The sequence below is a fragment of the Acipenser ruthenus genome, chromosome 22 (assembly GCF_902713425.1).
Source record: "Acipenser ruthenus chromosome 22, fAciRut3.2 maternal haplotype, whole genome shotgun sequence".
NCBI lineage: Eukaryota > Metazoa > Chordata > Actinopteri > Acipenseriformes > Acipenseridae > Acipenser > Acipenser ruthenus.
The window spans coordinates 6,195,359-6,211,192 of NC_081210.1; the positions used below are offsets into that span (position 1 = coordinate 6,195,359).

At 38.5% G+C, this 15,834-nt stretch overlaps 1 protein-coding gene across 2 annotated transcripts in view; it reads left to right on the plus strand.

Moving 5' to 3' along the window:
• LOC117431479 (serine/threonine-protein kinase LMTK2-like) overlaps window positions 1–15,834 on the plus strand; it is a 43,311-nt gene that overhangs the window by 17,207 nt on the left and 10,270 nt on the right. For both annotated transcript variants that reach the window (XM_058995902.1, XM_058995903.1), the window contains exons 4-8: window positions 2,427–2,503; window positions 2,899–3,017; window positions 4,165–4,252; window positions 10,964–11,097; window positions 15,464–15,548. In XM_058995902.1, the coding sequence (XP_058851885.1) occupies window positions 2,427–2,503; window positions 2,899–3,017; window positions 4,165–4,252; window positions 10,964–11,097; window positions 15,464–15,548 (503 nt within the window). The remainder of the gene's footprint in view (window positions 1–2,426; window positions 2,504–2,898; window positions 3,018–4,164; window positions 4,253–10,963; window positions 11,098–15,463; window positions 15,549–15,834) is intronic.

Here is a 15,834-nt window from a genome sequence, read left to right on the forward strand (position 1 = left end):
ATTAAAATCGAGCTCCTGGGGGAAAAAGACATCTGTTAGATTAAATTTTTTTTTTTTTTTTAAAACCAAATAGTGACAAGCTGACTTTCTGCATTTCATTCATGGAAGGGGCCTCCTGCACCTAGTAAATATGTGGTTGGTGTCTAATTCTAAAGCTGGCTGTCAAGTGATTGACATACTAAATTTAGTGAATGGGCTAGAGATCTCAAAAGCAGTATTGCCTGCCTTCTTGTCTTTACGTTAGTAGACCTCATTGCAACACAGATCTGCAATCTGATTTGAATTGGGCTTTTGAAAACAATGTGTTCTTTCTCTAAGCCACAAGGTTTTGATTTGTGCTGTAGAACGTCTAACATTGGGGTGAATATTTAAATACTAAAATGAATTTGTATTTAGGGGAGTTTAAAACTGACAGAGGCAGCCACGGCAGCCTTTTTGGCCCATTTAGAGTAGTAGTGGCAAGCACTGTTTTCCCTTGGAGATTAGATTTGTATTTCAGTTCAATGATAAGAGATAAAAGAACAGCTAATACTTCGTTTACTGCTTGCTGATGTATTTCTGCTGAGCATGTGCTGCTGCAGTGCGGTGCAGGGTGGTGTGAAATGACAAACCTGGTGCCATGTAAACAGGGAGCAGCAGGTTATATTTGGTTTGGACAGATGTCTGTTTCTTCCTTTTACAGCCCTTCTTCATGAAATCCTTCAGTTGGCGCTGTGCTCGCCAACGTGACCTTTGGCAAGGTTTCTTTGTAAACATCCTGTTTTGCACGCCTGCCACTTTTGGGGTTTCCTGCACTGTAAATAGGATGCAGTGTGGATTCACGCTAGGCAACACACTTTCAACAGCGTGGAGCAGATTGATATTTAATGATTGGGGATACCTGCGAGGTATCTTGTTCTTGATTGCAGTACGGAGATTAGAAACGAGAATTGGGACATCTAGAAAACATGAGGTGGGCGATCCCTGAGCAGGCACAAGATGACCCCAGTGAAGCCCCTATGTTTTTGGATTTTAGTGCTCTGCATATGCATATCTGCAAAATGAAACTACAAACCCGACTGCACTAAACAAACAAATCTGACTACCGTAATTGCAGCGATTACTTGCACAGTAATTGTGGCCTAACCCTAACCGTAACCCTGGATAAGGGTGTCTGCTAAAAAATAATTATAGAATACTACACATATTTTACACTAATCTAATCTCTCACTATTGCTGTTAGATTCCCTTAGTTTGATTACTTTATTATGTTTTCGGCGACTTGCAGGGATGGAAATTAGGCTCTTTTTGCGTAGCAGTTTCATCCATTATAGGTTTTACTACGAACTTGATTAGCCACAGTGTGTATGGCTAACAGGATCAGGTGTGTCTTAATAAACTCCTAGTAAAACCAGGAATGGATCAAACTGCTATGCAGTGGGGGTTTTATTTCCATCCCTGACTTGTGTGTTTTGTTTGTCATTTTGTTCAGTTCAGATTTATCATTTGCAGACCCTTATTACCTTGCCTCTCTGTCTATAAGTGTTAGCTCAGTGACCTGCTGTTATCTGTAATGGAGTGCCAGAAATGTCCCCCGAGCCCCCACCAGTTAGAACTCTTGTCAGATTCTAATTGAGGACTTCTGGCACAAACAAGAAGTCCCCAGAGTGGTAAAATATGTTCAGCCACTACATCAGTTTCTTCCCCACACTTAGCAGAATTTGGCTGGGTCACTGGTTACCTTGCATAACCTTTTCAATAAGAACATTGTAAATATTGATTTATCCTGGAGATTCAACACAAAGGTAAATTATTTTCTAATGACATGTTCTTGGCCTTAATATTTAATGATATGCATTATTAGGATTTATAGAAACAATAAATGCACACAAGTCTTTATAAATGCTGCTGTCCAGCATTAAAGTAAAATAACTACTAATTTCTCTATTTTACTGTTAAAAGATCATTTAAAACGTGACGCTGCATATTTAAGTAAACCTTAGTATTGTGGATTTTATTTTTTATGTTTTGAAAAGTGGTGACCCAAATCTAACTAGTAAAACTAGAATTGTGTATCTTGTGGTTGTTGAAGGTCTTGTCTTAAGTGAACATTTCTGTAAATGCAGCAATGGAAACGAGACTACTAATGCATAGCAGTTTCACCCACTCAAGGTTTTAATGAGCTTGATTAGCCACAGTGTATAGGTAACAAGCTCAGGTCTTATTAAACTCATAGTAAAACCAAGAATGGATCGAAGTGCTATGTTATGAGAGTCTTATTTCCATACCTAGAAAAGTATAAATTATTCAAAAATTCTGGTTCAGTTTTTAAAAACAAAGTTGTTAAATGTTGAATTATTTTTTGTGATATTAACTTTGGCTTTATCTTCATTCAGTGTCTGATATTCAAACGTCTGTTTATTTTCCCCCCCCTTTTAACATAACAGATGGATCTACAGCTTCACAAGTTACACGTCACAGTCTGAGTTATATCCAGGAAATCGGAAACGGCTGGTTTGGGAAGGTACATATTCCTGTGTTTTTACAATCATGTGGTTAGCATGGAAAGAAAGTTAATTATTTATTTAGTTTGTCAGCACAAATTGAGACATCTTAAAATATTTTCATTCACATGTGCTGCATTAGAGAGACAAGTGTGATTCAAGTTTTTTCCTGTGACGTCAGTTTCCTCGTGCCTTTTCCTGAGGATGGAGGGCGGATGACAACAGTTTTCTGATGTGAAATTGGTGCACAAGCTGAAAAACATCCTTTGTTATACCTGCCTCAGTGTCCTTGCCCTGTTTCACATTCCATGCTGTAATCCCATTGTTTAGAGGAAGCTGCAGGTTTCCTGTGTGACCAAGGCCAGACTCTATATAGCCATGAAACTGTGCCTTGACTTGTTTTTTTTCCTCGAAGGTTCTTCTTGGTGAGATCTATACGGATCCCGGAGTAGCCAGTGTCGTAGTGAAGGAGTTAAAGGCCAACGCCAGCGGCAAAGAACAAAATGAGTTTCTGCAAAATGGAGACCCATACAGGTACATTTCGTATGACGCCTTTTATTATTATTTTCTTTATATTGCAAAGAACAAAACTGATGGTCAGTGGTCAGCAACCTTTGCTCTTCTAGTTCATTCCATTGAAGGGCTTTAATATTTTAATTTACCCCGATGATCAATTATATACTTAAGGACCTGGTTTCAACAAAGTCCTGGTATTTGCCTACCCTCGGTGTAAGTGACATAAAATTAATACCACAAAATGTAAATAAAAATGAAACTACTGCAAAATGCATTCTGCAAAATAATACTGTACCTTTTTTTTCATTTAAGGATTTTCATTTCCCCCCCCTTGCTGACAAATTGTTTAGTTTAATTCATAACATGACACTAACATAGCATCCAGTTTTGTAATGCAGTTATGGTATTCGTTAAGACCAAATGGTGTTTAATGTTCACCATGATCATGATTATGTAATAGTTTAAAATGAATTTTCATTTTTATTGTTAATGGGAGTGTGAATGGATTAACTACAGTTGTTGTGTGTAGCTGCAGTAATGAAATGGCTCACTATTTTTGTAGTCCAGGTCTTCTCTGTTTTAGAGCATATGCAATTGACAAAATCCACAAACCAGTTCTACAGCACCCCCTCTCTGCAAACTGAGGGATTACAAAAGGTCTTCAGAGTTGATCAAGAGCATGATATGTTACTACTGACTCTACATATCACTTTGTTGTTACATCTTTAGTAATACAGATCTTCAAATGTTGTTTTCTTAGATTCTCCAAAGCATCTTCCTCTATTTTTCAGGGGTATTTTTTTTATAACTGGAATGGGACTCTTTGTCCAGCAGAGAAGCATGGAAACTCTTAATATGTTTGAGACAGCACTGATGGCTGTTCTATGGTGCTGCGTAATTCTGGACTTGCACAAGTGGATACAATGTTTTACAAATTAAAATGGAGCTGGAAAAATGCCAAGGGGAGTGTAGATTTTAAAACCTTTAACGTATGCTACTGAAGTAATTACAGATCCCTATTGCCAGTCCACCGTGCCATCCAGAATATGTCTTTTACTTTTAAGTATGGATCAAGAATACACTTTGAAGAGGAAGCTGCAGACACTGCTGTCTGATTCTAATAGTATGAATAGTGAATTGGAGATTTGCTTGCTTTTTCCAATAGGGTTTTGCTGCACCCCAATATACTTCAGTGCCTGGGGCAGTGTGTGGAGGCAGTCCCCTTCCTCTTGGTCTTCGAATTCTGTGAACTGGTAAGTCAGATTTGTTTTGACTATCTCAAAGCACATGTGAGAGAACCAACCAGTCACTGTTCAGGATTTGCCCAAATTGTGTATAGATGTTTCGTGCAAAAAAATATAGAGTACGAGTACAGTCTTTGTTTGTTTTATGTGACTTTGTGTGCAGTGCGTTTCGGTTGTAATGGACATCATTTCACACAGTTTGAGCTGGCAGAACTGCTCTGCTTTGATTTGAGGTCCTCTCGCCCAGACTGCAACTTGAATTAATACAAAAATCCAGAACAACCATATAAATAAAACATCTGGTGGTTGTATAGATCTACTGATACTGGATTCTGAGTGCATTGCTTATAGAACTACACCGACTGAATGAGAAATTTAATGTAATCACAAAAAAAAGTTGTTACTTTTGTTTTTATTTTAAAATGCATGTTTTTGATTTGACTGTTTTGATTGTCGTACTGAAGCTTAGATCACTCTGGTTCGTGGATATCCATTTATATATTTCATTCTTCAGTTTAAAGAGTTTTAGAATTTAAAAAAAAAAAAAAATTCCGTGCATGCATCCTGCAAAAGGGACTAGATTTGATACATTGTGAGTTTTAACTGCTCAATTTGGAACAAAGATGTTGTATGACTCCCTAAGACTCTAGCACAAAATATGATTTAATTCCTCCAGGGGCACCTAGCTTTGTTTTAAAGGGGGGGGTGTGGGGGGGGTGGCAGGGGGGAAGGTAAAGAAGCTCTGGTAAAACACATTTTTACTGTGCAATCTTTTTCAGGTTACTGTTTTTGTAATAATAAACCCACACAATTGGACAGGTTTCAACATAAAATATAGAATATTTACTAACTCAGCTTTTATTAAGTACAAACACAAGCAGCACCAAATGGCAGAACCAGTTCCAGTGGCATATCTGCACACTGCTGTACAGTACCTAGAATTCCAACATGCAGCTTTTAAAGGGAAATGTACAACATGTTATAATATGGCTTGTTTATTGATAGATATATTGCCATATGTATGTCAGCAGTTAATATATTCCTTTGTTTTAATTGTAGTGCTGGACGGTACAGTTTTCCATGTTTTGCCATCAGACTTTACTGAGCTCAATTATCACAGCGAACCAGCTGCTACGAGACTTTAAGTAAACACTCCCTACAGCAGCGCAATGTGGTGCTGATAGGTTGAAACCATAAGAACCCCCCATCACGTGCCCCTTCTGCCCCATGAGTTAAGTGATTATGAGTTGCTCCAAGGTCAGCTGTACCTCATGCCATGTCGGTATTTAATGTTTTCCTTGTGCTTAACCAGTAGGTGTCTAAGGGACTTTGTTTAGTCATCACATACTGTCAATAACCACCTTCCATCCCTGTTTGTTAGCTTTGCCTCTTTAAAAGATTTGCCTTGTCAGAGAATTGTGAAGAAACTACTTGGCTATTTCTCCAAGTCCTTTGGCTACAGTTACACTTGACCTTGTTGGATTCTGGAAGGCAGTAATCCACCCTGAATATGGACACTGTCGGCAATCACAGTTAATTTCAGTGCTCTGTGTGCCAGGTGCTGATTTCTATAATCATACAGGGAAACAAGCTGTGTAGACAGGAGACTATCCCAGTAAAGAAGTGTCTGCTGCTAGTCAAAGTGCTTTTGCACATCCAGAATAATGCAACAATTCATATTTTATCTCTTGAAATGAAGTTTGAGAATGCTGTACTGTAAAGTATTTTGTGAAACGTTGCAGTCTGACACTGCAGTATTTATTCTGAATATATTTATAGCAAATTGCAGTTTCCTATTGCACCACTGTGCTAGTTTAAATTACACACACTGGATTTGATCATAATATTGGGATAAATCCATGCTTAATGAGTTTGTAAATTTACTGAATGAGGAAACTTGAATCCTCATAGCCGATCTGATATTGCCACAAGGCAATGAATCAGTATGCCTTGGGATTTCTCAGTGACTATGAATGTATTTTGGGGTGTGAATTGCTGATTTCATTTTCTTGCTCCCTGCTTGTAAAAGCGAGATGGCAGCGTGTCAGTGAGCCCTGCTCCTCGGGATGATGCCATCCCTTCACTTATTGCATAATGTCACATGGCTATTAGTAGCAATGAAGGTTCGTTGAATCCGTGATTTTAACTGAGGGTTGTCATTAGTCATTTAGATGTGTTAATCTAGAACAATGTTTTTCAGTAATCATTTTAATGATGACAAGTAAATAAGTATTTCCCTGTCCCAGTATAAGATTGTGTAATGTACATAGTAAGTTAATTGAGTTATAAGTTAAGATAGAATTATGGTCAAGAATACCCAAAGTTACTGACTTTTGTGTATTAAGTAAAAAAAAAAAAAGGATTAATTTTGATAATCTTGTTTTGAGGTGCCTATGAGAAGTTTTATGTAGTGCGTTGCATCCCAAAAAGTTTTTGCTCTTCATCTCTAGTATTCTTTTGTCAGCATCTGGGATACCTTTCAATAAACTGCTTTTAAAATGTATGGGCTAGATGTTTTGATTAGGTGTTCACATGAATACTATATGAATTAGGTTTTGTCTTTTTATTGGCTTTTTTATATTAGTTTTATGTATGTCGTGTTAAAAATAAAAATCTATTTCTAGAAAAGCTGTGAAAACTGGGTAATTTGTGGAATGGAAGATCATTTGATGATTTACGAGTGTTTCCCCATGTTTGAGCTGTAACCATGAGTACCCCTGACTCATTGCATTTCATACACATTATAGGAGCTCAGAACAACTGGAGCATACTGCAGAATGCCAGTTGCCGTGTTGCTGAATGACAGCTTCTCGTTTAAGATTTGGGACTTGCAAATCTTCAAGGCTTCCTACTGCCATCTAGAGCACACAGAACTGCATTTCCAACAGCAAATACTGATCTGTTTCTGGGCTGCTTAAACCTTTACCGACAGTTTGGGAAGTTGGATGCGCTACAGTACACATGTCACCTCTTTACCCAAGTGGGTAGAAAAGGATGCAATACTCCTAACGTGGTGGTATGCTACAGTTTCTACGACTATTGGAATGAGTGATAGATGTTCGATAGGATTCAGATCAGGACTCATAGAAGGCCACTTCAGAATAGTCCAATGTTTTGTTCTTATCCATTCTTGGGTGCTTTTAGCTGTGTGTTTTGGGTCATTATCCTGTTGGAGGACCCATGACCTGCGACTGAGACAGAGCTTTCTGACACTGGGCAGTACGTTTCGCTCCAGAATGCCTTGATAGTCTTGAGATTTCATTGTGCCCTGCACAGATTCAAGGCACCCTGTGCCAGGCGCAGCAAAGCAGCCCCAAAACATAACCGAGCCTCCTCCATGTTTCACTGTAGGTATGGTGTTCTTTTCTTTGAAAGCTTCATTTTTTCGTCTGTGAACATAGAGCTGATGTGACTTGCCAAAAAGCTCCAGTTTTGACTCATCTGTCCAAAGGACATTCTCCCAGAAGGATTGTGGCTTGTCAATATGCATTTTAGCAAATTCCAGTCTGGCTTTTTTATGTTTTTCTGTCAAAAGTGGAGTCCTCCTGGGTCTTCTTCCATGGAGCCCACTTTCGCTCAAAAAGCGACGGATGGTGCGATCAGAAACTGACGTACCTTCACCTTGGAGTTCAGCTTGTATCTCTTTGGCAGTTATCCTTGGTTCTTTTTCTACCATTCGCACTATCCTTCTGTTCAATCTGGGGTCGATTTTCCTCTTGCGGCCGCGCCCAGGGAGGTTGGCTACAGTTCCATGGACCTTAAACTTCTTAATAATATTTGCAACTGTTGTCACAGGAACATCAAGCTGCTTGGAGATGGTCTTGTAGCCTTTACCTTTACCATGCTTGTCTATTATTTTCTTTCTGATCTCCTCAGACAACTCTCTCCTTTGCTTTCTCTGGGGTCCATGTTCAGTGTGGTGCACACAATGATACCAAACAGCACAGTGACTACTTTTCTCCATTTAAATAGGCTGAATGACTGATTACAAGATTGGAGACATGTGTGATACTATTTAAAGAAACGAATTAGTTTGAAATAATCCAATTATTTATTATCTTTTCTAAGGGGTACCAACAAATGTGTCCAGGCCATTTTAGAATATCTTTGTAGAATAAGCCATAATTCATCTCTTTTCACAGCTGCTTTGCTTTATTCTATGACATACCAAAGGCATGCAAGTATACATGATAAAATAGCTTTTAATTTCATCACTTTTCAGGAGGAATGAAGCATTATTTCAATGAGCTGTAAGGGTACCTACAAATTTGAGCACGTCTGTATATCTAAGACCTGCAACTCGGGGAATGAAAACAGTGTTAGCTATTTCACAATGAGGACTTGTTTCACTAACTAACACGACTGTAGGCAGGGCTACTTGCTTTCAACTGCATCATGATCTGCACTGTATGATGTGAAATTACATTTTTTGTTTAAGAAAAGCTTTGGTTGCTTCTTTCGTTGTGTGACTAGACAGGTGTTTTCTTTGTCTTATGAAGTGATTATTTTGTCATCAACGCTGTCAAGCCCAAACCTGCCAACTTAATGATATGAACAAGATAAAGAAGCCAAACTGTTTAGGAAGTGATGCATTACATTAGCTAACTAATTCCATTCAGTCTTTCTGTTTCTGTAGTTTTATCAAGAAGAGTTTTGTAATACGATATTTTTCTCTGTTATAGGTGTTAAACCCCAAGATCCTAGACAGCTTGATGGTGTCCTATGTTGTAGATTCCAGGTGCCTGTATCCCGTCCTGTCGTATAGTGCTATGTATGCTAGTATCTCTTTCTGTGATAACAATGCTATGCCCAGTCCCTTGCTCTTGGGATCTGTAAAACATGTGCCCAGAGGACATACAATAATCTTTTAAAGCTCTGCTAGATTCTAAATATTTGTTATGCTTTTTTCTGTAGTATTAAACATATGTGTTTCCTGTGCGTACGCCTGCGTAGTGATCCGACCAGGAAGAACACATTTTTGGCTCCGTCCAACTATAACACTTATGCCAAATGACGCATATCCTTCAAATCCCCACTGCAGTATAAACATATAAGCCTTCCAATGAGTTTATATTGAATAAAAAGCAGAATAGAATCTTGCAATCCCTAAATGAGACATACTTTTGATAGTCGGTGCAGTATACATCTGTTTCAGGCTGTGTTTGATGCTCGTGTTTTGTTTAATGTTAATTCAGCATTGGGTTAAACTTGGTAGCACGATTTTAAAACGAACAACCATTGACATTGTACTGTATCTGTCAGCAGCTCAAGCTAGCAGCTGCTTTACTCTATTTCATATTCAGCAATTACCCAAATGTTGATCCAGTGAGCACTAGCTCTAGTGAGCTAATTCTGCTTACAGCTGCTGGTTGTCATCTGGGTAATACTCCTAATATGTCCCTGCCAGCCATGGGAGATACCACCGTATATTTAGTGGTTAGTTTAACATTACATAAGAATTAAGGGCTACGAAGTTTATTATAAAAAAAATATTAGAGCTGTGGATCTCATACCTTATTGTAAGTTAGGGAAGAAATACATTTCCGTACCTGGGGTGTGGAATATTCATCACCTTCAGGATCTGTGTAGATGCGGTTCACTAAGGTTGTTCTAAACAGATTTGAATATGAGGATGAAGAGAAAGTTGCTTCACCAAATTTGGATTGAAATTGAAAGTAGTTTTCCATGCAATAAATAAAAAAATAAACCACTATTATGAATGTAGGTCGATGTGTTGACTTTTAACTAACGGTTTTGACTTCTATTTCATCGTTTGTGCATTGCCAGCTGTTGTCGTAACTCGCATTCAATCAGAATTGAAACTAACATGGGCTTCCTTTTTATAGGCCGGAGATTCCCTGAGGTTCTTCTGCAGTCCTGTAGTGTGTTGATTTCCAGTAAGAATGATTTAGGCTTCGGAATACATCGTGCACAGGATATAAGTTTTTATGTTTAGATGAACATGGCAGGGTTGAAAAGCGAATCCTGAAAGTGCAGTGCAGCATGCTTTAAAAATGTATTAGAGACTGGATGCCGAGAGACAAAATATAAGAGAAGTAAAATAGATTTACATTTCAAATGATGTTGTGGGTAAATACATTATCACTAATTCACGTATATTTCTAATTGCTGTAAAATTCCCTCTGGTAATACAAGGTTAATTGGTTGCTGTCTGATTTCATGATTTTGCTGTTAGATTGCAATAACACAATGCTAAATCAATTCCACTTTCATATATCCTTATTTGGCTCAGGATTGTGCACAGTGTTCCTACAGGGTGTAATGAGGTAACTGCAACATCATGCTACTTGACAGAACTGAAAGGAAAAAGCCTCTGTTGCCACCTTCTGGAAAGATTAAATATACATTTTGATTCAATGGCCTTTCTGTATCCAACAGTAAAGCTAATGTTATGTGAAATTCTGTGTCTGAAGAGTGAAGAAACAAACATAGGACACAATTGATCTGTTTACAAGACATTGCTTGTGGATTCTCAGTGGTGATTATTATCATACAAAGGCTTTCTGTATAGTACCTGAATAAATTGCACTAAACGGCAAAAAAGCTAGGATTAAAATGAATGTGGTGTATTGATGATGTCTGTGTATATACATTACCAATTGTTAGTCCACCTATTAAACCCATGTGTTTCATTTGTGTTTTGGGTGACACTGTAGGTGCTCTTCACTTTTGTCAACATCTTTTTGTTTCGTTTTCCAGGGTGACCTGAAGAGCTATCTGCTGAGCCAGGAGGAGCGGATCTATGGGAGCTCGGAGCTTCTCCAGCTGCAGAAGATGGCCTGCGAGATTGCTGCTGGAGTTGCCCATTTGCACAAACACAATTTTGTGCACAGGTATGCTTGCCTTAAACAGGGCTTTCTGCAGCAAGAGCTACATTGAGTTTGTGCTCAAGGATAAGAGAAACTAGGTAAATGCACAGTCGTGATATAGACTCCCAACTCAAGATTAGGTGTGGATTTGTGGAGTCCATTTCCCCCTGTTTTTAAAATCATTCAAGTTAAATATGAGTTTAAGAAGCATGCCGTATTAAAAATAAACGTAATGGAAAAGTAAAAGGAAACTGAAATGGGTGTAATTACAAACAGTGTGATTTTTATAGCATCACGTTTTGATCTTGCTAAATTAAATCAGTAATGCCTCATCACCGCACAGTGGACAATAGGACCCTTTGTTACTTCCAAATGCTACACCCCAGAGTTAGCCTGGTGATCTTCCAGGAGTTTTTTTGTTTTTACAGGACAAGAATATGTATATGTTTTTAAATCAATACGAGAAGTTAACATGTAAATTATTTCATTGGTTGCTGGTCGGCCAAATAATTGAGCTTCTCAAACTGTGGCATGTGACTGCAAGCTGTTTACTGTTGTTGACTGCAGCTGTGTGTTTTCTTGTAAAGTCTCCTGTGTTCTAATATTCTCAAGCTCACTTCAATTTCTTATACATCTGAAAATCCAAATTCTCTAGTTGTTTCCCAGTTAAGCATGTCTGGTTGTGCTTAGTTTTGTTTCTACTTTTCATGCTTGATTTTCAGTTTGTTTCCAATCCATGTCGTGTTCAGTCCATTGAACTGACAGTATACCACCAGTATTTATTAAGACAGTCTGCTGTATGCATTAGTTCATGTTGACAACGCCCTCAAATTAAGGTCAAGGGAGTGCAAATGAAGACACAAGAGCGCAAGTGAAGCATTGAATGATCAGAACATAACAAACTGCTTTGTGGCTTTTCTGTGCATTTTAACTTGTTTGTTCTTGGAATGCCATCATTTCTGGCAATAACTTTCATTTTGAAACAGTGTAATATTATATTACATGTCTGTGCATTTATTTATTTAATAATACATTTGTTTTATGTAAGTTATTTTTTAGTTTAAAACATCAAGTGCCTTAAAATATCCAAATAAGGAAACGATAGTTGAACGGGACCATTTCAATTTTTCATTTTTACCCTGAGAGATCCATGTCTCTGTAACTGGGGACATGGGTGTAAAGTAATCTCTGGTGCTCAGCTAAACTCTTCTATTTTGCATGCTCAGAATAAGACTAAGCATATTGAATTGCACAACTCTCATGGATTGTTGGGTGTCGCTTGTCAACTGTTGCAGGAATATGATGATTCTGCAGTTTTCATGTAAAAGGATAGTTACACACTTGGATTTTACTGTGTTACTACTGAAAAGGTGCAGGGACATTCTTGAGTTATTTACATGCCTACTGAAATGATCCTGGCTCCCGTTGAGCGTTGACTTGATTTATGGTGGTGCACAAAGTCCAACAGTATCGGGTTCATATGGCTAACTTTCCCACATGCTATCTCATTATCAATGGGAAGTCTTAATGCCCATATTCGAAGTATTCAATTAAAGCACATGGTAGATCACGCCTGTTTTAAAAACACTTTATTTTTTATTGGATTCATTTAAAATAACAAACTGATCTTCTGTTTATCCACAGAGCAGGTGTAACTGACGCAGAGGGATGTGTATAAACTAAAGACACTTTCCTTGTAGTTGCGTCAACACTGTCTATTGATCCAGTCCTGTTAAAACCACATTATTTATGGAGTGAGAGCTGTAATATTAAAAATAAAAAAAACCCACATAGGTTTGTCTTGCCTGTCCTGCCTTATCTAAACTCTTTCAAAGAATACCGTGCCCTGTGAGAAGGAAAGAAACATCGAGAAGCGACCAAGAGTTCTGTATTGTAGTGATTAAAGGCAAGCAGAGAAATTTATTGGCTTTGTTGTTATTCAAGTGAGTACAAGTGTGTTTTGAGGCCAAAGATTCCTCAACTGTGATTTATACAGTTATTTTTTCAGTATGTGGGGTTTAGAGTTCTTAAAGTACTGCCAGGACTTTTACCAAATTATATGTAAAACATGTTTCTTTCCTGTTCTCCTGTATACTTAATAAAGTATACTTACTAATTGAACTTCATTTCGCATTCTTCAGCTTGACAAAATTTAATTCAGGACTGAAAGGGTTAAAATAGCTAGAAAAAAATAAGCCTGGTACTCTTTTTAAAAGCAGTTATTGCAGGTACTGTATGTAGCCTATTGTACTGGGTGGATTACGGGATTGCACTATTTTTCAAGTGAACCGTGACTGCCAGTGGTACTCCCCACATGCTGCCCTGCTCTGGAGTGAAACCAAAGGATGAATGTCCCATCCCGTGCAATCCTCACGCTGTTGAGAGAGACTCCCTGGAGAGGTTTCAGTTTATTTGTTGGAATTGTATTATGGCCACCAGCTAAGACTCCAGCAACTAGAATTTCACAGGGGCTCAAAAGCTGCCAGTTTGAATTTTGTATTACAAGCGAGTTTGGCTCGAGAACAGTGTCCCTTTTTTGTTTTTGTTTTTTTTCTTTTGTTGGTATCTGGGATGGCTAACTGTTGGTCAGATAAACACATAAGGGTGCAAATAAAAAAAAAAGTAGAATAAAGTTGAAAAAGAAAATGTGTGCCAAAAGGGATGCTAGAAACGGTGAGCGTAAAGCTTATTGCATTTGGACGCAAGGTTCCCGTACACAACCTAAAAAGATGCTGAATTGAATCTGCTTAATTTGAATTCCAGGATCCACCAGCGATGACAGAAAGTTTAACACGCCTCTCATTCTAACATTTGTATTCATTACTGCTGGGACACATATAATGCTCTCTGACCAGCGCTGCTGTTGTCTCACATTTTGCCTTTTAGGGAAGAGCTGTTGGTGTCCCCCTGCTGCACAATAGTATGTACTCTGCAGATGCTATAGAAATGGTTTTAAAATACTTTATCCATTTGTCTTTGTAAAATTAAAGACACTGACAGTTTCTGTCTCATTGAGAGACAGCTTGAATCAGCTCTTCAGTGGAAGAGGTGCGTTTTGCTGTGATGCCAGGGTGTTACCCAATCCACTGTCTCCCTGTTGGGCTGGGTGGAGAGTGATGTGCCATCTGTTCCCGCTCAACTATGTGAAGACACAGTCTATCCTTTGCATTCTCCTGCTTCTTGGACCAGCCGGCTTGCCGTAACGAGTATGTTCCTCTCTGGCAACAATATCCTGATGCTGTCTGAGTATGTTGGGAAAAGCTCCAGCATCAGTGATTTTGTTGCTAGGGGAAGAATTGAAGCAGCTGGACTCAGTTTCCTTCACCTGTCATCATTGGTTTCTGTGATTTACACAGTGCTGTCCTTGATATTCTCACGTGTTCCAGAGCTTCAGGACGCACAGGAAATGTCAGACTGTCAAGAATGGTGTCTGCTTGTGGGAGAGAGCCAGAAAACTCAATGTTAGAAATTTTTTAAATGCCCTTATACTAAATGAAATGCACACACAAAAAATATTAAATTACTGTAAGGTTCTGTCCTACAATTTGCACTCTGTTTGAAAAAACAAAACAGAAAAAAACAACCGCCCTGGAGATGCAGAGCATTGTAATGTTTCTGTGTAAATGAAATAACATTTGCAAACATACACTTGGCTATTGAGCAACATTAATATTCCTTATGGGTTATATCAGTAGGCAACCACACGGTGGTAGCAAAGTGGCATTAATAGCTGAAAAATTTGATTAGAATTTAGTACCTACTAAATCTCATGGAAACATGGATCAAAAGAATATTATACAGGAGTAGAAAACTACTTGCCCAACACAGAACATAATGCTCACATTTAGCTTCATGTTTCATTTTTTTTTGTCTTAATGGCTTTGGTGGTTGAAATTCTTATCCGATCCTTCAGTGTCATGACAGCCCAGAGCTGCATTACTGAGGCAATACCAAGCTGAGCGCAGCCTCTTTAATGACTTGACAGGGATATGAATAATTTCCTCTTCATTGATAGCCCCCAATGGCCCTGGGGGAAGGGAATGTAATGCTCAATTTATTATAACATACATTTTTACATACATTTTGGAAAGCTTTGGAGACCTAACAGTGACACAGAAATTGTACATTGTCCTTTGTGAATTTTAATGTGTTTTGGATTTGGTGGAGGACAGATGAGAATTACAGAGCTGCAACAGAGTTCTGACTGAATTATTCTCCGTCCTGTTCCATTATGAGGATTACTCTGTTACTTTAGCCAAGATATCGATCGACCTTGCGCTGTCACGTCTCATTTATTTTTTATATTTTTCTCTTCCCGTCTCTCTGCTCCCTTCCCTGCCTAGGCTAGCTCGTATTAAAAGCAGTTGTTTATTCTCTTATGTTTTTCAAGTGACTTGGCTTTGCGGAATTGCTACGTTACCACAGATTTGACTGTCAAAGTCGGTGACTATGGAATAGGAGCCAGTAAGTACAAGGTAAGCTGTCTGGTTTTTCAAGATTTTGGCTATAATGTTTATTTTACCATTCAAGGGTTAGCAGTTTTGATATGAGGCAGTGTGGTCCAGTGGTCAAAGTCCAGGTCACCAGTTCAAATCCCCCCACTCACTGACTTACTGTGTGACCCTGAGCAAGTCACTTCACCTCCTTGTGCTCCATCCTGCGGATGAGATGTTAAATCAGTGTCCTATTGTAAGTGACTCTGCATATAATGCACAATTCACAGCCTACCTCTGTAAAGTGCTTTGTCATGGTGGCCCACTA